The sequence below is a fragment of the Agelaius phoeniceus genome, chromosome 1 (assembly GCF_051311805.1).
Source record: "Agelaius phoeniceus isolate bAgePho1 chromosome 1, bAgePho1.hap1, whole genome shotgun sequence".
NCBI classification, from domain to species: domain Eukaryota; kingdom Metazoa; phylum Chordata; class Aves; order Passeriformes; family Icteridae; genus Agelaius; species Agelaius phoeniceus.
In genome coordinates, this window is record NC_135265.1 from 23,212,696 (window position 1) to 23,237,882 (window position 25,187).

The 25,187-nt window shown below is 37.5% G+C and overlaps 1 protein-coding gene across 8 annotated transcripts in view; it reads left to right on the plus strand.

Moving 5' to 3' along the window:
* Positions 1–25,187, plus strand: part of CDK14 (cyclin dependent kinase 14) — a 448,028-nt gene that overhangs the window by 168,194 nt on the left and 254,647 nt on the right. For all 8 annotated transcript variants that reach the window (XM_077174724.1, XM_077174723.1, XM_054640757.2 and 5 more), the window contains 2 exons: positions 12,707–12,827; positions 23,864–23,957. In XM_077174724.1, coding sequence (XP_077030839.1) covers positions 12,707–12,827; positions 23,864–23,957 — 215 coding nt within the window. The remainder of the gene's footprint in view (positions 1–12,706; positions 12,828–23,863; positions 23,958–25,187) is intronic.

The following is a 25,187-nucleotide window of genomic DNA, read 5'->3' on the forward strand; positions in this document are numbered from 1 at the left end:
GTTACTCCAGGTGCAGCCTGTTCCTTTCTGATAACAGCCTTTGAAATCTGAAGAATTGGTTCTTTTACCCCTCAGGAAGGAGAGTAGTGGGCTTCTTTGAGGAGTCTAGTTGTATTAAATATCAAGAAAGGAAGATGACTTCAGTGACAATGTTGTGAAGAAATTGAAAAAAAAGAAGTGAAAACCTGAAAAGTGAACCCCAAACTGCTCAAACTGGAGTTAGCTTGCAGGTCTTTATGAAGTACTTTACAAAGTAGTTATTTTGGTAATGAGCTGTAAATACCTCATGTTCCATGGAGAGGAGAAGCTGCTGTTGCTGTGTACAGCAGAGCAGACTGTGTGTGTTTGTCCTGGATTAGCCTTGATGGCAGGTCACTGAGTCAGGGTAAAAAGCCCTTGCTGTCCTCACCTTCTAGACCCAGGCAAAGTAAGGCCAGAGCTTAGGAGCAGAGCTGATAGGGTAGCTATGGCACCCTCAAATCTTTTTTCTTGGAGGAAAAATAAATGTTGTAGGCCGCAAAAGCTGTGGGCACTATGGACCCAGAGACGTGTGGCAGGCTGCCATGTTTTTATTTTGCTTTCTGAGGATAATAGGCTTTCCCTGCTCCCCCAGACCTTCCTTCTCAGTTTCTCATGCTTTAACTGGCTGCTGGCAGGGAGTAGCCAAAGCTGCATCCTTCCCTTTCCCTCCCAGGAGCAAGGGCTTCATATGCTGCGCTTGTGACCTGCTGCTGTGATGCCCAGACCTGTGGTGAAATGGGGAGGGAGATGGGTAGTTGGCAAAAAATTTCAAACAGCAGTGCAAAGGGGTATTCTGGCATTTGGTCTAAAGAATTGCTTCAGAGGTGAAGATGCAAGAGAAAGTGTGGCCTGGTGCTGCTGGAAATCTCCTATTTCATTAGTTTTGTTGTTCTCATCATGGATCTCCATCTAATTTGCTTCATATATCTGATGGTTTTATTGAGGTACCAGTTAAATCTATACAAAAAATTACCATGTGAGAATCAACGCAGTAAGAATCTCTTATGGGCAGAAAATGGGTTTCATAATCTATGAAGAGAGATTAGATTTGACATGAGTTTACTATCTGGAGACAGCAATTGCAAAAACTGTAGGGAGGTTCAGCTGTATTCTACTAGGACTTTAACTTCTCTCTGCCAGTTGCTAATACAAAGCAGAGCCACATTTATTTTTTGTCTATGCCAGTCTTCATTGATTGCTTTTTAACAATTGAAATTAAGAATCTTTAAATAGGAGGCTTTTTAGCTTTTGCTAAAGCAGATGCTGTAACTTAAACTCTTCCCACTGAGAAGCCCTATGTAGGATTATTGACTGAAGAGGAAAATGCTTTATTTTTTAAAAAGCATGAAGGACCTGGGGATTGGTGTGACTCACTTAATGGGTCCCCTGTTAAACGAATCTCAGATTACTTAGGGTTCAATGCAATTCTCTATTGTTACAAGTGAGAGTTATATCAAGCCTTTAAATAGGAGGAAAGCATCTTAATTATCCATTAAGGGTAATAAAGGAAGTTGGTTATGACACCATTAAAACAACTGTGATGAAAAATCTGTTTCAGTATTTTGTGCTTAAGAAGAACATGGGATTTGAAAGTCATCTGTACTGCAGCTAGCTCAGTGTTATTATGATAATCATGATTTTTTTTTTATTGTCTTGTATTGCCCACTTAAGTGTGAGCTAGACTGCTACGTGACAGTGGCACAAAAGACTTGGAGAACTGTGATCTGCTCTCTGTGCAAAAGAGATCCATCCATCCATCCATCCATCTGCATCTGTAGATGTATTAAAACAAATATTGTTCCATTTGAAAAAAGCCTTATTCAGTCATGTGATGGTTCTCAGTTTTATATGAGAACATTTTCCCTTCCTACACCTCTCCATATCCTTGTGATTATTGTGGTTACAAGTGCCTGTATTTAAAATATCAAACTTCCATTAAAATTTTATTGTTTTGAAGCTTCTTTGCTTCTTTCTGTTACAGTAGTTACAGGGAAAAAAATACTATAGAAAAAGGTACTGCTCATGGTAAAGCTTTTGAATATAGGCCTCCAGGTAGCTCCCATAGTACTCTCTATCTTTTCTTTCTTGGTCTGACTATGATTTTGTCATATGTTTTTTTATTTACGAGAACATACTGTATTATATAGTGAGAAAATTATGCCAACTTTTAAAATTATTTTAATGTCATTAGTGTGTTAATAGTTATGCAGATTTATTTTACAGAGGAAGCAATCAGCTATGTAGATATTAAAGGTCAACTGGGAAAGGTGTGGATTAAAGAAGAAAAAATTCATCATCAGTCAGAACAAAAAATATTGATGTGCAAATTTTAATGTGAACAGAACTGGCAGTTCATTAATAGAAATGTGCCTTTGACACATGGTTTAACGTGGTCTGAAATAATTCCATAATTGAGATTGCATTTTAAGGAAACGATGGCTCTGTAATTTATAATGTCATTTGTTTTGTCCCAGACAGTTTAAAACCTTACTTTTCTGCAACACAGTCGCTTTTTAGCTAGGTAATTCTTAATGTATGCATGAATTTTTTTATTCTTTCTGAAAGACATAGTGCTGGTTGTATTAATATATTCATAGATGCATAATTTGTCCTGATATAAATTAAAATCATGCTTGCAGGGCTACCTGCATTAAGATGAGAGTTTCCCCTGCATCAGTTAGCCCTGATGATAGCCAGAAGTGATCAGGCAGTGCTTGTCTTAGCAGTGCTTAACACTTCTCCAGTAACTTCCATTTCCAAAAACTATACAAATAAATGATAGCTCCAAGTAATTACTCTTATGCATATTACAAATAATCATACTTTGCTTGACCTTTTGGTCTTATAATTTGAAAGACCAAAGCTAAAAAACTTAAAAGTGGGAGAATCAGGAACGAGCAGCTTTATGCCTTGGTGATGTGGGAAAATTAACAGTGGCTTTGCATGAAGAGAAAATGGTGCTGAGTAATTTTTGAATTACCTGGTAGGGAAAATGGCAGGTTAGAGGTTCACCTGGTTAAAGGTCCTCAAGTTCTTCTCCAAAGTTGGTTGTATCACCTTTGGCTTTTCTGGTTCATAATATGTCAAATTGTACAGCAAATATTTAGTGTAGTCATTGGAAATAAGGTAGCAGGAGATTTTCAGATGTAGTCTCTTTTATTCCCACCCACATCCATGAATATATTCATATTCTTCTTATTGCAGCAATTTTTAAGTCACTTGGGCATCAAATTTACTTGCTTTTGGGACTATATTTGCTTTTAAGCATATGTCATTGCAATGTTTTTAAGTTATTTCTGGACCTTCCAGCCGGCTGGAAATTTGGTTCAGCTCTGATCTGTCTGTAGACCTTACAAGAAAACTAAATAAATGGGAAAAAAAAAAAAAAAAGCAGATGGGGGGATAAGAAAAAAGGCAGCAGATCACTGAAATATACTTTATAAACACACATGCCTTCTCATGTAAGCTTCTTGGAATTTTGGCAGTCCTTTGCCCATTCTGTCCTACAGTGCTCAGGATTATCACCAGTTTAGCTACATAGGCTGTAGGCTGTGATACCAAATGAGACATGCTTATGAGCACTAACAGTTGGTTCACACATGCAAACTTGATAGAGTAAATGGTTTCAATAAAGCATGGAATGCTTCAATAACAGTATGGCAGCAGTAGTTTGTTGGTTGTCAGAGTACTAATAAGGATCCTTTGCTTGCAATCTACAAGTAATTTTTATTGAGCATTGCATCCAGGAGTACATCCATTGTCCCCAAGGTGAATAGATAAAAGAATGGCTTGGTTTCAGTACACACAAGTTTTCACTTGTTTTATTAGTTACAATACAGGGTTTTGCAGTTCGATTGACTGGTAGGTTACATCTGTACAGAAAGGACTAGATTGGGTTGCATAGCTCCAGCTTTGCCATTCTGGCAGTGGCATTTTAGTTTTCATTATCACTTTAGAGAAAAATGCTGCATTAGGAGCAGTTGGGATTTAACTACATATTTCCAGAATTGTACTGTTAAGGAATATCCTTAATGACCTTCTAATGTAACTTTTTTAAAAATGAAATTGTCTGCTTTCATTTCTTCTTTTGCTTTGACAAAATTGTATTAAGAACTGAATTGATGGCTCTCCAGGAATATGGATGCCTTATTACTGATGCAAAGTCAAATAATAATAATTTAGACCTAAGCATATTGGAATGTCTCTCTCATAAAAGTTTTCTTATAAGATTTGTGATTCAGATAATTTAAGATGACATATACATTAAATGAGTTTTGAGGAGCAATTCAATTGAACAGGTGAATCTGACAGTCAAGAGATTTCTGTTGTTAGATGTTGCTTTATAATATTGCTTTACAGAAGCAACAGTGCTTATACAGATTTTCTTAATGGCTTCACTCTTGAAAGCAAAGTGGAAGAAATTTTGAAAATTAGTGAAATCTTCAAGTTATTTTGTAGTTATTTTGTTATTTGTATTTAAAACAGCTTTTATATAATTGAGATTTTTTAGTTTTGCACCAGTGTCTGTTTTCAGATAATTTTTCTCTGACTTAAGCCTGTGCCATCAAATGTGGCTTTAGATGCTGTGGGTGTTATCCAGCACGTGAATGTATGTACCAAAGTGATACCGCATGCAAAATGTGCTTTGGAAGAACTCCAAGACAGTGTTTTACCTACTAAGGGAATACGTAAGTTCTGAGATATCACATTGTAGCAATGACAAAAGTCAGATAAATATTTGTCTTATCTATAAATAGTCTGGCTGGGGTACTGGAAGCAGCCTGGTTTAAGCTCCATGAGCTCTAGAGAAGTTTGTGCCAGGCAGGGCAGCTGTGGTTTGTGAGCTGAGGGTGGATGGGGGACCAGATGCAGCTGCATTCTGCAGACAAGGGATGTGCTCAGGTGACACCTTGGCTGGAAAAGGAGGCCATCAAGCCCACTTGCACTGGCTCTGCAGTACAGGGCCAAGGATCTGGTGGATACTAGCCATGGAATTGTGGCATTTGTACATTAGTCAGACCTTGTGTTGTAAGAGTTGGTGGTTTCAGCACCCATGGGGTGACAGTTTTTCAAATTTACAGATTCTACTCCTGCAGGGTAATGTCAAATGGCAGCGAGGTTTGATTTATAAACAAAATACTTGTTAGATCTGCTTTTCAAAAATATTGTTTGTCTATAGATATTGTTTAAATACTTACTTTTCAATGTAGCCCTGTTCTTGTTAAACTATTTATCCTAGACAAATTCAAGTACATTTTCAGCTACTTGATGAGGCTTTAATAGCTGACCATGACTTGAGATAGGCCCTGCATCAAAGTTGTCCAGATATTTAACAGCTAGATAGGACATGATGGATCAGCAAAACTGATCCCACTGGCATAAATCTCTCCATCAATAACATCACAGTAGCCATGCTGCTGTTGCTGCCTTTTGTCCAGCATTGCAGGGTTCACTTCAGTGAGTTGTGGACCCCTTCAGTAGGTGGAGAGAGCAGTGCCTGGCATCACCTAGCACTGCCAGTGCTGTATGGTCAATTAAGAAACAAAATTACCTGAGGGTAAGCAACTGGGATTAGATGTTCAAACATGAAACTGTCAGTGAAACCTAGCTTTTGTGTTTCTATGTGGATGACTGTGAGTCACTACAGTAGCACCAAATTGTGCTTATTAAACAGTTCTTCAGCTGCCAGGTTTAATACAACAGGAAACTAAAAGAACTTGAATGGTACTGATGCCCTGTATAAAATTGAGTTGCATCTGGTATGTGTTCAGTTCTCTTTGCACCTGGGTAGAGGGGAAGGCAGTTTGTCTATGTGATGATTTTCTAAAAGAGATAAGTCTTGGAGAGCCTGTTTATTTCTTTACTGCTATGTTGTATTTAACCTGTCTCATGCCATACAAATGATAGGATACAAATACCTATCAAATGATAAGTTATCCAGGTACCAGTTGGAAAGGGTTGGTTCATTTTTTCTTGAATGCCAGATGGAGTCATCCAGAAATGACCCTTGCTCTCCTGCTTTTAGTTATAAATGTAGAGATCACAGTAAATTGTTAGCTTCAAACACAATAGCCTGCAGTAGCTTGTTAGCTTCTGTTTGGTGCTTGATGGACTGTTATACTTCACCAAATGGGGCATCCATAGCTCTCAATTTGTCTCCATTCAGCACTGTTCTCCTGAATATCTTTTGGTTTTTTTGGTCTTTTCTGATTCCTTTGATTTGTTAATGGAAAATCCTAATGGTGATGAAACATTTATACCTCAAAACTGTGTGAAAGTGGTCTGTACCTTTCTTGTCTTCAGCAAGTTCATTGGTCATGTCTTAAAATTCAACATGTAAATTATTATTTTTGCACAAATAATTGTCCGGTATGGATTAGGCTCATTCATTCATAGCTGCTTCCTTGTTTTTTCTCTTTTCTCCAGGAATATTAAAATACCCTGAGATGTATTAGCTCTCATTTTCAGTGAGGAATTATTTTCTGCCTGTTTGTCCGTCTAGAACTTCCTCCCTGCACTCTGCAGATCTTTCCAATTTAAAACCATCTGTTCAGCAATTGTTAACTCTTTGCTTCAAACCTAATAACTTCACTGTGAAATGAGTAATTCTGACATTTTCACTTACAGCCTTATTAGCACAGTGGCGTGTTCCTACTGGGACGTTTATAGAAGTAGAGGATATCATCTTCTCGTAGACTTTTTATGAAACAACAAATTTTTAAGTAAAAGTCCGGAATCTGGAAAGCAAGATTTAAATCAACCACCTGTTGGGGCTATTGTGAGCATGTATACCATGTCCATAAGGAATCCAGGTCTCTTCTGTAATGCAGAAATAATCTTTGATATGAAATTGCTTGCTGTCCTTGAGTGCTGCTAGCTTTTACATTTATGTGAAAGTTTATAATGTTGATGCAGTTTGTTTCCTTTTTTTTTGCTACCCACACTGTTACTTTTCTACCTCCAGACTAGTATAGGCACTTTGAACATATTCATGCTGACCTAGAATGCCATTGGGGTAGATATATATTCCTGGTGTTAAAAGTGAAGTGTATATTTCTTTTGTATTTCTGTACTACTTTTTGCACATACCCAATTTTTAGTATGCTTTTTTTCTGCTTATAGACAAGGAATAAATTTTTCAGTCATGGTACATGTTCAAAATAAGTGTGCCTTTTTTCAAAACATATTGGAAATTATTTATAAGTATTTTAAAGCAAAGAAATAAACAGCTTTACAGCTATGATAGCTCTCAAACAAATTAACCAAAAGGATCTTATAATATACAACCAAGATCTGAGCTCTTTCTTGTATCCCTTTTTTTCTATTCCCTATGATCCTTTGGGAGGCACAGGGGGCAGAGGAGAGAGGTTATGAAAAGATGATGCTGGATTTGTTGGAAAGGGGCAAACACTTTTCACGAGTGCTAGGGTCATTCATTCTGGTAGCAGGAAATGTATTTCTGTGTCTCCCCATTCTGTAACTTGTGTTTGTCAACTGACAGTTGAGTCCTATTCACAGACTGGAATAATTATCATCTGTGTTACTGTAAGTGATTGTCTGAAGACTTACATGAGATAAGACTTGCGGGGGAAAATAATCTTTTATTTCAACAGCTGATAACAGCTGGAAAAACCAGGCAGGCTGAGAGGCACACATGCCTTTTGTCTTACTTACTTCTCTCTCTCCCTTGAAAACTGACTCCTGCACTCCAGTTTGGAAGACTAGTCATTGCTCAAGTGCATTTTGGGAATACTAATTTGAGATCCTAATTAGTCTTTCTCTGATTGTGAGTAACTTTTATAAATGAACAGCACTATCATAAGCTAATGGCTATATTAGGACCAGGACATAGGATGTTGTAGGTAATTTATCTTACTTGAGAGGAATTTAACTCAGATGCTCTGGTAAAGCTTCGTGTTGGAGACAGATGCATTCAGATAAACAGCAGAGGGACCTAAAGGCTGCAGGACACTTGATTGCCAAGAACTGGCTTCTGTGTTAGAGTGCTGACCACTTCATTGAAGCAGTGTCAGTGTCTTCACCCATTTTATTTTTTATTTTTTGTTGTCACTCAAATATTCACTGAATAAATGTGCTTCTGTTGGAAAACAAGCAGCTGAGTAAATAGGTTAAGCTGACAGTTCATGATCTACAACAGAATACATTAGCAAAATTTTAATATTATTACTGACTCATAGTTGCAGTTCAATAAGCCATTTACCTCAAAATAAGTAATTGTTAAATAAACAAAACAGGAAGCTATAAAAGGAAGCACATAAAGAAGCTGAATCAAGGAAAAGCAACAAGAAAAACACCTTATTTTTTAGTATGCTTGCTAGAGCCTTTTTAAATATATCTAAATCAAAATAATAAGCTGCTCAACACTTTTAAGGTATAATAGAAAGGGAAGCCATGCACATGGCTGCTAAGCCTTTGTTTTTGCAGACATGACTGGTTTTCTCATTTGCAGAATCATATTTGCTGTGAACAAAGGCTTCTGATTGTCATATGAGGTTGACTAGGAAGCTATGCTGCAGCTAGAGAGGTATCAAATATTAATATTTGTGCTCATGTAGCCAAAGGTAAATGTTTTGGATAGGTCTCAAGTCTGGATGTAGCTGCAGCCTCTTGTAAAAGCCAAATACAATTTTAAAGTTACAGTGATAAATCAGTGCAATATGTTTTGTCAATAGCTGATCCTAGGTCAAATCAGATACATCCTCTAAGATACAGCCAGATGAAGCAGAGACAATTGTGTTTACCAAGCAAGAAAATTTCTTCTTAAAAAAAATAAAAAAGGGGTTTTTTTAAGTTCAGAGTAGGAGGCAGCAGGGGATTTTCTGTGTTAAAGACATAAACATGCATAGGCATAGATCATTCACTCTGTATTTTAAATACCATGCTTCCCAGGATATCCTGAGCTGTTGTTTAGTGAATGAGTTAAAATTAATTGTGGTTTGTGCCACAGAGCAGCTAGATGATGTTGTGCAAGCCTTGCAGTATGTAATGCATAGAACAGTTTCTTCTTTCATTTTGGGTAAATAATGGTCATAAGAAGTCAGTGCCTGGAGAACATTAAACAGTGTCTGTCCTTCCCATAATTACACACTAGTTCCCCAGTGGGTCTGACACGACCTTAATTTTAATAACTGGGCCTTATCCTTGGATTCCTTCTCTCAAAATAGGGCTGCAACAGCAGGGCATGTGTTGACCTTTTATCTTTTGTAAGACACAGGAATCAGAGGGGAGTTCTCTGCTTGTCAGGAACTCTTCCTCCACCTTCCCAGGCTGAAAGAGTGCTCAGGCAGCAATATGTAAATATTGTGTGCTCACTTCATGATCTGCCACTTACCTTTTGGCTTTTATGTACATGGGCCATTAAGGTTTGAAGTTTTGATGATCCCCTATAAGCTCTGGTTTTTTAAAATGAGATTGTCATTCTTCCTGTAGTGTAACCATGGAAACAGACAGGGAACCCTTAAAGAAAGTGATCGAACCTGCTGTGCTAATTAATCCTACCCTTCAGTTTTCTTTCAGTTGAAGGATGTGCTTAAATAAATTTTGCATGAGTAAGCATATTTGGATATGCAAAGGGGTATAAAATATGTAGCAAGTTTTCTTGCAGAAGGATATCTGGAAAAACCCTGGTAACTGTCATCTATTTGTATGTGGACCATCAAAACAATAAATGTAGTATCTTGGTGTTTCACATATATATTTTGAAAGAATTCTCTTTAGATTGTAAATATATCTGAAAGATGAGTATTTTTTCCATATCTCATGTGTGATGAGACACATTTGCATTAATTTTGAGTGAAAGTGTTCATTATTGCTAAATGCATTCTTTATGCAGAGCAGAGAATTATTCAGAAAAAGCAGAGGCTGCTCCCTCCCTGTGAGAAAGCAGCTCCTCTGAGGTATTAGCCTGATTCAGGTCCTGTCAGTCCTGCACAAGGGAGTGAGTGAGTGACTGACTGAAAGGTGTGACTGTGCCAGATTTTCCCTTCCAGATTTTAGCTTTTGTAAATATTTTGCTTGGTTGTTCACTCCTGCTTTCCATTTTCCCATTTACTTTCCAAAGCAGTGTATGTGGCCAACTAGGAAACCAATTGGCCCCAACTTAAAACATGTAGCCTGTACTCATAAGCCTTTTGTTATGGTTTAACTCAAACTGGAACACCTCTTAACCTGGTGGTGCTGTCTGATACCAATGTAGGGCCTCAGCTTGCTTTTACAAATTAAGATTTTGTTTAAATATTTCTCAATTCCATTAATGATTCTCTCATAACTGAGAAACCAGGTGCAGTGGCCAACCTCAAATGAAACTTTCACAGTGTTTGGGGAGTGAAGAATGGATTAAAGAAAAACATTTCGTTGTCCAACAGGCTGGTACTCACCCAGAAGGGCCATTCTTTGAAAATAAGACAGATTTTCATTAACCTGGAATGGATTAGAGGTGGAGAAGATCTAGAAGCAGTATATTGAGGAAATAGCATGGGTAGCATTCCCAGCAGGAGGGGAGGACTGGTTCCAGGCTGAAGAGTTGCAGGAGAGGAGGAAAGGTGTGCTTGGGCTGACTGTAACTCCTGCAGAGCTGCATCCTCGTCAGTAAAGTGGAGGAAGCCAGCTGGGAACTGTGATTATGGTGTTATTATTTGCAACATGATTTCTGGTATGAAAAGTCAGGTACTCATTTCTCTCTACATGGGAGATTTCTGGAATGAGTGGATCAATTTGTGCCATGAAAATTTGAGTTTGTCATCCCACAAGCTCTAAAGTTTTTTGATAGTTTTGCCCAAAATACATGATGTGGCTTCTTCAAGAGGCCTTTCACCCTGCTTGGTTATGCCTCTTTTCCTATGAAAGCTTGGTAGTAGATTAGAATTTGCCAACAAATGAGTATTCCTCAGACAAGATTAATGGGGAGGGCACAGGAAGGCAAAAAGGATGGAATCATTCACCATCCAGACTTCTCAAATCCTTTCATAATTTTTATATTGCTTAGTAGTAGTAGGTCCATATCCATATCCCAAGTGCAGGGAATACTTTAGTCCCATGGGATATAGATGCACAGAAACTCAGGCTTGTTAATGGTTCTGTGTGCCAGGAATAAGAACTGCTCACCAGTTAGAGTTGCTGGTGGTTTCTGGTTTCGTAGAAGCAAAAACCTTACTCTGGAGGCAGAGACACTGTGGAACACATGATGTGACCTCTCCTCTGGCCTCTTTGGGGCTGTAGCTGGCCAACCCTGGATTGTCTTTGTAAGCCAAATTGCTCATCAAGCTGATGGATGGGTGCACCAAACCTTAAAGAAGTGGAGGTCTGCAAATTTAAAAAATAGGTATTCATGTTTCAAATGTAATTTTTAAAAGAATGGATCATAGCATACAATTCATATTATTCCCCTACCCTGGTCTAATTGCTATAATCAGCTGATAATGCAATCTGCTGGCAAGATTGGCCATCATTGCTATGGAGATGTATTCACTGACAGTAAATGTTCATAAATAGCTTTTCTAGTGTATTAAGGAGAAAGGGGCAAAGGACTCTCTTCTGCACACTTTCGGGAATTCTTATGTTGTTTATTCCTTTCTGAGTGTATGACTTTGTTTCTTTGTTTCTGTAAGACATAAACCATGACCTTCTCTTATAGTAATTCCATTTCTTTTCTGAAAGGAAAATCAGTAGTTCAGGAAGACACAAAAAAACACCCAGTACTGCCTTCTCCTGATTTTCATTACTTGTGCATGTCCAGTGTTCCCAGCAAGGAAGTGGACGTTCTCAAGGCAATAGCTAGGATCAGATAATTTGGAAAAAGCATTTGCAGGCCCATGATAGGAAGAGTCACCTTAGCCCTGAAGATCTTTTTCCATTTTCTGGAGGAGAGAGTCCTCTGTAGGAGAAACATACTTGTAAACTTCTTGGTTTAGCATATGATGATCTCTGTTTTACATAGATTGTGTAGTAATGTGAATTATTTTAAATGACTGACAGGCTTAAAATACAATTATTGTAACTATTATATCTTTAGTAGGCCACAGACTTTATTGAAATGGTTTCTAAAATTGGAGCACTGCCAATATGCAATTCTTGAGAGTGAGGAATTTTTCACATACCATTTTCTGCTGTATTGCTGCAATTTTAATATTTATTTAAATGGTAATGTGTAAGTGTGTCTACAGCTTTCAAACGTAAACTTGAATAAGCTGGCTGGGCTTTGCAGTGCAAGCTGTTGAAGGTTTCCTAGGCTTCCCTAAGAGGCCAAATCTCATCTGTGGCATCGTTTGTCTGGGAGTTTCCTTTTCATTTTCTTTTTCTAAATAACACTGAAATGGAAGACTATTCATGCCTCAGGATGAGCAGTTAATGGCAATTAAAATCTTTGTATATTTGTCTTTTATTTAGGTATACTACAGTATATCTTTGCATCTCCCCTGGGCCTATGGTTGTCATTATAAAAAGCATATTTTATTATCCTTTCATAATATTCACAGCTCTGTTTAACCAGGTACTTAATGATAGAAGCTACCATTAAGTAAAGTACTGCAGTCCTAGAAGAAAAACACTCTTGCAACATGCCTGTCATGGTACATGATAGGTGCTCATATATCCTTTTAGATTGTAACTGTACAGCAAACTATTTCTTTGCTTAGTTTTTATTAATTTATTTGTGTTTACCCCACAGGTCTTGCAAGAGCTAAATCAGTTCCTAGTCATACATATTCCAATGAAGTGGTAACCCTATGGTACAGGCCTCCAGACGTCCTTCTGGGATCAACAGAATATTCCACCTGCCTTGACATGTGGTAAGTGTAGATGAGAAGACTCCATGCAGATGCTTTAGCTCTTGGTTTTTTTAGACATGTAAACCAAGTATGTAGTGGGATCATTGGTACAGGTAGAAAAATGTATGTGTAGTGATAAGTGTGGTTCATGCAGTATCTCCTGAAGGAATCCCCCCCTCCTGCCACCCCACTGGCTGGCAGCTGCTACCAGCTGTTGACACAGAATTCTCAGAATCACTCAGCTGTAAGAGACCTTAAAGATCATTGAGTCCAACCCATGCCCTAACACCTCAACTAAACCATGGCACTGGGTGCCACATCCAGTCTTTTTTTAAACACAGCCAGGGATGGTGACTCCACCACCTCCCTGGGCAGACCATTCCAGTACTTTATGACTCTTTCTGTGAAAAACTTTTTCCTAATATCCAACCTATATTTCCCTTGATGCAGCTTAAAACTGTGTCCCCTGGTTCTGTCAGCTGCTACCTGAAAAAGAGACCAACCCCCTCCTGACTACAGCCACCTTTCAGGCAGTTGTAGAGAGTGACAAGGTCACCTCTGAGTCTCCTTTTCTCCAGGCTGAACACCCCCAGCTCCCTCAGTCATTCCTCACAGGGTTTGTGTTCCAAGCCCCTCACCAGCCTCATTGCCTCCTCTGGACGCGCTCAAGCATCTCAACGTCCCTCCTCAACTGAGGGGCCCAGAACTGGACACAGCACTCCAGGTGTGGCCTCACCAGCACCAAGTACAGGGCAAGAATGACCTCCCTGCTCCTGCTGGCCACACTGTCCCTAATACAGGCCAGGATGCCATTGGTGCTTTGCAAGAGACTGAAGTCTGACTTGTGTAGCCTTAATGTGGTACTTTCCTATGATATGACACTTGTTTTGCAAAAGATTGACTTTCATCATGCTCACTTGTAGCAAGGAGAAAACCAGAATTCTCTGGTTGTGAGCATAAAACCTCAGTTCTTAATCTACTGTATTTGGTAGCAGTAAATATTGTTGAATAGTTTTCTTTCAAACCTACAGATTTTATTTAGTCCTGCAGGTTTAGAAGAGTAGTTTGATTTGTACAATATATATATCACCTTGCTCATTTTTGATTACATCATTTAGTTCTGTGTTGAACAAGGAAGGTGGTTTTTTTTTGATTATTAAAAACCAAGTGGGAAGTCCTTCATTTATTCTGTAGGTTTTGAGGTGATAGGATCTCTGTAATCTGTACAAATTCTGAAATATGAAAAGAAATCCTCTTTCTTACAAAGACAAGAAGATGCTCAGGAATATGTTTGGGTTTTGTTTTGTTTGGTTGGTTGTTTGCTTTGAGGGTTTTTTTAGGTTGGTTGGTTAGTTTTGTTTTGGTTTTTTTAATGCATGTTTGACTTTTTAAACCTCATTCGAGAAAAAAAATATACTGAGGAATTTTCAGAAAAATACAGTAATTATTTTGCAGTTCATGGAAATATCTTTCTTTAATATACACAAACCAAAGATACACTAATGATTATATTAAAATCTAGAGGTAACTGTAAGAAGGTTAAAAGCACCTTATGTCTTCATGTGGTGTGTGAATAATATTTTTAAGGTAATCTTGCAGTGTAATATTGAAACAGAAGACCTAGCAGGAAAATTTTTTGGCTGGGAAAGGGAACTAAATATGAGGTTGTATTTAGTCCTGTAGCTGAAATCAGAGATTATGGGATGAAAACAGGTTTTCCTGAAAATCTTGACCCCTGTGGGCATGATTTAGAAATCACAGGATTGTTTCATGTGAAGAGGTTATAGAATATAAATACTAGAGTATCTAACACTGGAGTGAGTGGTTATTATAACTGGGCCCTGGCTGCTGCAGTTCCCTGAGGTCTAAGGGAAGGTGAAGCAAGGGGTAAGAAAGGGACAGTGAGAAAACTCCAAATGTGACCACTGTGATATTACAAGTGTGCCAGAGAGGCAAAGGCAGCATCTTCTGTATCAATTCCCTGGTTTTCCTCAAACCATTCTCCACTTCACAGGTCTGAAATAATTTCCTTCTGCATCTCAGTTTCTCATCTATCCTAAACTGTCCTGATGCCCTAAGCACCAGGTTCAACCTGGTGTCTTCACAGGTTGCATGCAACCTCTGTGGCCCATCTGCTCCTGATGTTCTACAATCACCTCTTTTCCAAGTAATACCTCAGATGCCCTCAGCAAGAAGCTCAGCTTGCTTGGGGTGAGGCAAGACAACTGACTCAGAGGATGGAGATAGCTGGGAGAGATAAACAGTCCTTTCTGCTCACCTTCTCATAGCTGCCTCTACATTTGTTCAGTTCTTGAGTCACGTGTATTTGTGTGTCTGCACACACGAGTCAGCTTGTCAATTACAGAGAATATGCAGAAACTGCTAAAGAAAAATGTTAATGCTTTAATAGGGCAAACTGCTCAAAAAAGTACTTTAAAATGCTTTCTTTTAGTTAAAAGCAATATTTTTTAACTTTAAAATATTTTTTAAACTTTTCCCACTGTGAAACTGAACAAAGGATTTTAAAACATTTTTATTGTTGCTGAAATTTTTTCCACAAACAAAAATGGTTTTCTTCAAAGTTCAATAACTTGTCAAAAATAGATATTTTAACATTCCCCCCAATGATGATTTTAGTAAAATTAGAAGTCCAATCAAAATATGTGCTGTTCCTGTAATAAAGATTAAGTCACGTAGCTAATTAAAAGCATTTAAAAGTTACTACACCTGCAGACTGAGCATGTCCTTCTTAATAATATGGTTATATGCAAATTACATGGGCAGCAGGAATGATCAAGGAAGGACTTTAAATGCTACTTCAGCAATCCAGATCATTATTTTGTTTTCTGACAAAAATGACTCAAGTATTGGGGAAGAACACAATAGTTATATCTTCAATGACATCAAGAAATTATGTTCTCATGCACAGAGCATTTTGTGGAGGCCTAAAAAAAATCCAGGTGCTCAGGGGTCAGAGGTGGTGTGTTCTCTTTCAAATGAAAGACAATGTCAAATTCCTCTTGTACTCAATTTGTAGCCCTTACAATATTTTTCTGCCCTGTACAAAGTGAGGAACTGTGAAGGGCTTAGGAAAAAGGGACCTGGTAATAGAGTTTCTTTCACATGGCAGCAATTCATTCAGGGGCTCAGCCTCTGCCACATCAGAAATCAGATGAGAGCAAATGTGTTCTGTGTGTGACAGAAGAGCTTTAGATTTTTACTTCTATGCTTTTCTGGCTTGTGTGAGACAGCACTTCCAGTTTGATGGTGAGAGGTGTAGCTGCCTGCTAAGGTCACTTGTGCTTACTTGGCACATCTGACAGGGAGCTCTGCTGGGCAGCCTTGGGGCTGTGCTCGCACAATGGTTGTACAGAGCTGAGCCATAATTACATTAAAGCCATTTAGTGGCTTCCCAGAGTGGGAGGAAGGGAGACGTGGAGAAACCTATCTACCATCAGATTCCAAGATAATTTGGTAATTTGTTATCAAAAGTGTGTTTGTAGCATTAGCATTTTTATGCAATTACCGGCATTATGTCCTTATGGCAGATAGTGTGTGCTCTCCTGTGTCGTTGTTGATGATCTACATGATGACAAAACTAGGCAGCCACTTCACTAAATATTTAAATAATGTTAAGGTAGAAAGCACAGCTGTTTCCTCTATTTAGAGGAAAGAAAAAAAATAAGGTCGCAGGGCTTTTTCTATAGCCATGATAAATGACATTTCATGGTGGCTCCCTGGGAACAGAAAAGTGAGGCTCCCACAGAGTGGAAGACCAGCTGCATGAAAAAGGAGTCCAAATATTAACCACTGGACAGTGGCTGGGAAGCAGGTGGCAGAGGCTGCAGGCTATTTTTACACTTCATTTGCTGGTGTAGAGAATTAGAATAGTAACTAAAAGCTAATGATCCACATGCAATGTTACATTCTCCTGCATTATTTTTAAATAGCCACTGGCATTAAAATAATATTAATGAAGATGTACATGCAATAGTGCTGTCAGGCTGGTGATGGAAATCAGTGTGTCAGGCTTTGTGATTTACTGCTGACAGCATTTGATACAGCAGCATTATATGAATGTATTATACTACCCACAACTGCATCAAAGAGTTGTGATAACCTTTGATATAGCTTTTTTTTTTTTTTTCCCCTTGATGAGGACTTACTAGTGGCTAGGAAAATGGTTTTGCATTGCCTCTGGTGTAACTTGTCCTAATCCTTGAATTTTACAGTCCTTTGAAAGTCAATGCAAGGAAAATAGGCTTCAACACATAAATGGTTTATGGATTACTAAAACCCATATATAAGTAACACAGAAACATAGGGGAAAAAATCCCTAAATTAACCTATTCTATTTGTTCCTTACAGGAAGAATATAATATTAGTAAATGAAGCAATTTAAAGAGGCTATTAAATCAATTTGATTCTGGTAATGCATGCACTGCTGCTACATCTGGGTTGCTTACATCAAGAAGTCACTAGGGATATTTTATTTTGAAGTGCAGCTGTCTTTAAACTGTGTTTGCTAACAGCTGGCAATTTTTTTTGCATATTCTGTTGTTTTGTTTATAAAAAAAATACACTCTGAGTCACAGTACCTAAGCAGCAATGGGCTGGGATATATTTTAAATTCACATTTATTAACTAGCATCAGCTCTGTTTAGTATTGCAGAAGAAATAAATAAGAATCTAGGCCAGTAAAATGTTACAAAATTGCTTCTTAAATCACCCTTGTTTAACTTTGTTACATCTAGGTTGTTATACATGATTTCAAATCTGAGCTTAATTTAGGGAACCCTGTTCATATGGAGTTTTTCTATCCTGTTATTAGAAAAATAAATGGTTTGTGGGAACACACCACTTTTCACACATAGCCTGCTAAGAGTGTGGATTTGAGTGCTCACTACAATTCCATGCATGCTTTCATGAATATTTGACCCATGAAGATCTGCAACCGTAATTAAGACATTCATTTCATAAAAATGGATTTTGTCTTAGACACAAATGCACCAAATTATGGTTTTTACACAGGGGACATTACAAAGCCATTTTTATCCTGTTTTTGTTGTAAATGGTTTGCAGTGAGAGAAATGTGAGAGCAGTAGTCCCAGTATGCCCTGAAGAAATACTTTTTGGGGCCTGAGAGAGAAAACAGCATAGGGCAAATTAGTTCTTTTGCCCTTGATGTTCCTCAGGATTATGACTTCCACTCCAAAGAAATGCTAATGTGTAGGATTAGGGTATTAGGATAGTATTGCAGTAACTGTAAAGGTATTGGTAATTAAATTTCTCTCACTGTCAGTGAGTTCTTCTAAAGTTTTATCAGCTGAATTAGCTTTTGATTGGAAAATTCTGTAGGCTCAGATTCATAGATATGCTGTGTGTGAAGAAGTGAGGAAGTGTCTGGGTCTGTAGTTATGGGAAGCACATTTCAGTTCTGAATGCTGAAATCTGAAAACCACTTTTATCCATTTGCAACATCAGATTTGCTGTTACTTTTTCATTTGTAGAAATATCTTTCATGTGTGTAAGGAAAGCACATTATGAAAGTTATCTGGATGCAGAAAAGAAAACCAGGAAGTACATGTTCAACAACAAAGTGTCTCCAGGCAAAATGTTGCTCAAGTTTGAGGAGTATTTTATTTTCTTGAGCTTATTTTGACTCTGCTTTTATAGAACAAGTGAGTCCAATAGAAAGAATCCCACAAGAAGGGATCATGTACATTTTAATCCTTCATGAATATAGTATTTCTTAATATAGAAACTGAGTATTACTACAAAGCAAAAAAAAATTCTGGAGCTTTTATATCTAGGTATTCAGTGACACATGCAAGAACATGACCACTCTATTCTCTTGTAATTACAATTAGTTCAAGTCTGACTGTAAAGAAATACCTTGAGTTATCAAGTAAATTAGTTATTATTCATTGCATATACTGCCTGCATGAATTTTAATGTTTTTTGTTGTCATGAAAGGGAAATTTTGTTTCACTCATTACGTCTGATGTGACAACTGCTGTTTGCCTTATTGCCACTGTATTTTTATCAGACTGTATCATCCATTAGATGTTATTTCTTATAAATCAAAGAAAGACAAATTCCAACCAACATTAACAGACATGTTCATGAAAGACAAATTCAACTAACTTCAGCTTTTGTAGGTATGCCAGCAGTCTGCTGCAGTAGAAATAAATCAGATCTTTGTCAGTTAAGGAGAAAAAGTCCCTTGCTTTACATTCCTTTCCCCCAAAATTTGCATCATTGTGTTCATAAGAAGGATGATAAAGAAACATGACCTTTTTTCCTTGAATAAATCAGACAAGATAAAAATCTCTTTGCCCTTACAACATGTATATTACTAGGATTTTATGGAAGATGCTACAGTATTACGTCTTGGTGACAAATCCATAAAAAGTAAAGCAGCAGGATTTTGAAGGGGAGTGTGTGTAGGTTTTGTGAGGTTTTGTTTGTGTTTTTATTTGTTTGTCTGTTTGCTTTTAAATTCTGATATATTTAACATTACAAACAGTGTGTAGTTTGGGAAGCTTGAATGAAAACTCTGTAGTTCCTTTGAATTTCAGAAATCTCACTAGGTATTACTGAAAGGAATTACTTGGCTTTCATAAAATGCCTTCCCCCTGTGAAGCCAAGCTCTGCTCACAGAAAACAGGTTTAATGACTAGATAAAAATATTATGTGAAGACCCAGCATAGGTTTTCACTGCAAAGATCATGCTAAATATTATCACCTGCACTGAGCCTGCTACAAAGGAGATCTGTTCAAAGCAGAATATTCAACACTTTAAAGCATATGTAGTAAGAATATGGGGTTTCTATATACTTGATTTAAGTATAAACTAAAACTTGGTTTGGAAACCGCTCCTCTTTCTGGAGTGTGTCTGTACTTTCTTTTATGGCTCCATCAAGAAAAGTTATAATATTAACTGAAGGAACCTTCCCTTTATATTGTGCTTTACCAAAGCTGTTATGCTTCTTTTTGTTTGTTTTACAGTATTCAAGTACAGATTTGCTGGAGATTCTTGTAGCAGTAGTAAGAATCTTTGTTACACAGAGACAGGAATGTGAATCCCTAACCAAACACATAAGACCAATCCACCAAGTAAGGAAGTTAATTTTAAGGGAATACCCTTCTGAATTATAAAAGTTGTGCAGAAAAAAAATCAAAACAAAAACAACAACAAAAAAAGAAGGTTTCTGAGGGGTTCGACTTCCTTTTTACAGGCTCATTTACTATGTCAGTTCAAATGCAAGAGAAGACATTCAGCTGTGCTAGTAACTCTTACTCTGTAAGGCTGTACAGTGACAGCCAGAGTCCCAGGAAATTAGGCAGGACAATAGAAGAGCAATATTAGATGGCATGGCCATGTATGGGTCTCATCAATATATCAATAGGTTTAGTCATGCTTTTTGTCATCAGAGAGTAAACCACCCATTTCAGCATTATATGGCTGTCACTTTTACTTTGCAAATTTATCCTATGCCATTGCATTGGAAAGATCTCTGAACAGCATTGCAGCATTTGGCTTATTTATCCAAACTCAGAAGTCCTACAAAGAGAGTAGGAAAACCCCAACTGAATACACCAAAATTTGTTAAAGTAATTTTCTTTTGTCAAAAATTATTTATATGTGCTTCCTGAAAATGTCATTGTAGGCTGAATGTGCACAAATTTACCTAAATAACATACCCTTGGAAATGCGTGCACCTTATAGCCTCTATTTCATATTTTAAGTAATCTTTGGGTCATTGAAACTAGAGCTGGGACTGGTGTATGAGATCATCCTGTCCACTCTGTTGTTACTGTTAATGCAAGTCTGTTTCCTGAAGAATATTCTTAAGTATTTCAGCTTGTCTAGTTTTACATGACTGTAACTGGGCTTCAAGTCCATTGGGAGGCTGGGATATAGCACAATTATTAATTGTATTTCCCTAACACTCACCCTAAAATTTCTATTTCCTAAAGGCATTCTGCTATTTCTAGTTACACTATTTTGGACCTACATAGCATTCTGGGAACCATTAAAATCCTAAGCAGTTCTTCCCCGTCCTTCGTTTTGCATAATTTTAAATACAGAGTCATCACATTCTCCCTTGCCCCTTGAGTTTTCTTGTAGCGAAGGATGACATAATTTTCTTAATTTTTTCTTCAAGACCCAGTTTTTCTGACATTATAATGGTTTTTGCTCTGTTCAAAAGCATCTCTAAACTGTTTAAAGTTTGTGAGGTCTACAAAAACAAGACAAAATTTCAAGGCCTTGCAAAGGTGTTGCTTATTTTCTCATTTGCAGTGTGCGCACTTACAGTTTGCAATGCAGGGATCCTATTACAGACTCAAGTTTCTACTTACTGTGATCCTAAAATTCACCAATACCACTATGACATCTAAAATACCATCCAGCCTTCTTCAAGCCTTTATGTGCTGTTAGGGCTTTCTAGGTCTTACCTATCCATTTCCTAGTTCAATGGCATACTTTTTCTGTATTACTATTTTCCTTTTTTTTTAAGTATTAATTTAAACTTCTCTTTTTATTGACTTACTCGTCAATGTGCTGAACACCATAACCTTTGAAACCAATCATAACCTTAATTTTCAAGTGGGTTGAAGAGAACAGCAGTCTTCCAGCTCAACTCTTGAAGGTTGCTTATAATTTCTCTCCCCAATGATTATAATACCCTTTTGATTTTGTATTAGGTGTTTGTTTAATTCCAGCACTCTTTTATTTCAGCTTATCACTAAATGGAATTTTAGGCTGCACAAAAGTCCAAGACATATGATAGGATATAGGATATATATAATAGGGTTCTTCTTTCCCAGCAGGAAAATTGTCTTCAGTTTTGCTTGCTGTTCTTGGTTTTATGGGTTTTGGTTTTGCTTATACTTGTATCAGAACCAGTAAAAGTGGACAAATTTATAATGTAAAACAAAACAAAATTTGGCAAAATCTTCCTGCTGTCCTTACCACATTTCTGTTCAAACAGCTAGATGAAGATTTGTATATGCTCTCAAGTGATATGCTGGTTTATTCAAATGCTTGTTTTCTGGTTGCAAGAATAGAACTGTGATCCTCTTTTCTTTAGTCTAAGTTAAATTGTTTTATTGCTCATCTTGAATAAATGGCTCCTGGGTAAAATCTCAGATTTTTCCTTGCCTGAGATGCTGGTACTGTTTATAAGCATTTGACAAAGATATATTGTGCCTATCTGTGCCTAATGAAGCACTAACCAGACTAAATGATGAATGGCAGTTTAATCAATTCAGTTCATTTAGTAACCAGCAGAAGCATATGGAACATAAATTTTAACCTCTCTTTTATAAACACCTGATTTATTCTAAAATTTGCCTGCAACTGTGCTTTCTTAAAGTCTTCTTCCACTTTTTAATGCCATGAGAAGCTTTACTTAGTATATCTAAGCTCTGGGTGGTAGAATAAGAGAATGGTGATGTATATTTAATTTTCTTCTTCAAAATTTGACTATCAACCCTCATTGTCCTAGAAAGTAAAATTGTTTCATTATTGGGTATTTGTCAAAGCCTGAGAAATCAGTAAAGCACAGGTCATTTACTGATACTTTTAGTTAAGTGGTATCTGTAAGTACTCAGCTCCAGTCTTAACGAAAATACTCAACCTGTTTTCATTAAGTTGTTTCATTCCAGAACCACTTCCTCACCAATATATGCACACAAATCCTAAAATTAAATGCTGCTTTCTGAATGCATCATCATGATGCATAAGCAATGAAAAAGTATGTAATTACTACATTCCAAATAATTTACTTCCAAAAACAAAGTTAAATTAGAGGTTATTGCTGGGATTTTTCTGATACAGAAACAAAACTCTCAATTTTATGGGGAGGTGGTGCCGTAGTTAGTGTTGCAAATTCTTAGTTCATTTTGATATATGTTTTGGGGATTTAAACATATTATTACTTTGAGTGAAGAGTGTTTTTGTGTGGTTGCTTACACAGACATGGTTGTACAGCATGCGTGGGTGTTTGCATATGAAAGTTGTAGAAAAATATATGCAGAAAAATGCAGTTGAAGAAGTTGAAGTATTAATCAAATTCTGCATCCTATTGATAACCAAAAGGGAAGTTTCCTCTTAAAATTATTTTTACTGAGGGAACAAGCAACTCTTGAGCTGTTTTCATCTGGAAAAGATACAAGTGCAAGTTTGTAATTTGCTTTCCTTTTGAGATGCAGGAAGTTCACAGTTTATCTGGAATTTGAGATGGAGTCACAGAAGGTTTCCTCAACCTTTGAGAATGCATTCTTTGTGCTGTAGTTAGTGTGCCTCAGATATTTTTACTGACTGATTTCCCAGTACTTCTGCCACTGTCTGAACTCAGTGGGATGAGGGGGACTTGTGTGAAGTAACTTGTGTGGGAAACCAAGGACAGGAACTGTGAAGGAGGTGGCTGATGTGAGGAGAGGAAGGAGCCCATGGAGGACCATGCAGGACCCATTGCAGGACCTCTCAGCCAGAGCTTCTAGGGAATGGGGTCAGTAGCTGTGGGCTTTGAGCTTCTTTCAGTTCTGCTGGAAGAGGGGAGAAGAAAATCCAAGCAAATACATCCCCAAAGCATTTGGGTGGTAGTTAAGTTGAGTGGCTGTGAGCAGCCAGATGCCCTTTTTCATTTTACTCACCTTTTCCCAGATTCTCCTCCTTCCATATCCTGGGTCTGTCCCCATTCAGCTTCTCCCAAGGATGCTCTCACTGCCATTCTCACATCCCCAGAGTTTCTTTGGGAGCATGACTGTTATGCTTGGGAAGCACTAATACACAAATCAGCAGCTGTGCCTTTATTGGTCTCAACACTCACCAACCATATTCCTGCTACCTCTACACATTTCTTCAAACACCTGAGAAGTGTTCATTTCTATACACTGGTTCTAGCAAAAGCACATGTCTGTCCTTCCACCTGGCATCAATTAAAAAAAAATATTTAAACACTGGTAAAGGATATAAAAATATTGTTGTTGGCTTTTTGGTCTATAAGAAATCCTTCTAACCTTGCCTTTATTTTTTCCTTCTGTAGGGGAGTGGGTTGTATCTTTGTAGAAATGATTCAAGGGGTCGCTGCTTTTCCGGGAATGAAAGACATTCAAGATCAACTTGAAAGGATATTTCTGGTGAGTTCTTTATTGATGAAGCAAGATTACAAAGGATCAATTAATAAATGTTCACGTATTTCTTTGTGTTAGGAATTAAATTACTGATAGAGTCAAGGATTAGAAGCCCAGTCCACAAGCTGCATACAGTTTACTTGATATATTTTGTGTAAAAAGTTCTGTTTCTAATTTAATAACTTTTTCACCTTTTTTTTTTTTAACAAAGATGTTTATGCAATTGTGGAAAAGCTTTCCAAATGTAAGGTAATGGAAATCCACACAGTTTGTCATCTTCACTTTGCAGAGGACAGCTCTGGATGGGTTTATTGATCTTCTACTAATATTGTAGTGTTAATGCCAACTATTTTTTGTCATTTAGATGTATAAAGGAAAAGCAAGATAGGAAGTAGGTGAGAAACAGAATAGGAATTTTGAAATCATGCTTATACTCAGATTCAGCAGGGGTCCTTGACTACTGCTTCTGCAGCCTGGTTAGGGCCTTCATGTGGGTTGCTCAAAGGCACTGATGACACATCTACATTGGCAGTGAAATAAAAGGTAATTTGTCTCAAGAATAATGATAATTTTTACATTTTTCTACACAGGGTTGTGGTTTTCTTTGTTTGCTTGGGATTTTATTTTCTTTTGCTCTTTCTTCTGTTGTGCTCTGGGTCTGACCAGAGCAAAACAAAAGGGTTTGACCCTAACAAAAGGTTCAGGAACAGCTTTTCTTGACCCCAATAAAGGTTTATATCTACTCTATGCCCCACTGGGAGCTGTGCTGTTGTGGAGTGGGTTTGTTCAGGGAAGGCCCTGCTGACCAGAGTGACTCCTGGAATGCTGGGTGGTCATCAGGGAAAGTATCATAGGAGCAGCATTTACCCCCAATGTGTCAATCTCTGCCTTGCTTCTGACCATAAATTTAGAAGGGAAACATGAACATACCCTTGCTTTCAAAGGTTATTTTGACAGTAGTCATTTATTTCAAATGCAGAGTATTTATTTGGTATTCTTTCTTGGTCCATGGGGAGAGGAAGAAAGTCTTTCATAATATGTTTAAAAAATTTACATTCTTCACTTTATTCAGCCTTGCTTGCACTATATCTCTTTTGTTGGGACATCACAGAATTTAGCAAATGCTTTTAGGAATGACTCATAAAAAGTATCTCTCTAAAACAAGGCCTTACTTGATTGTGATATAAATATAACTCATTTTCTGCAAAATATTTGGTTTTTCCACTCTGTTGGCTA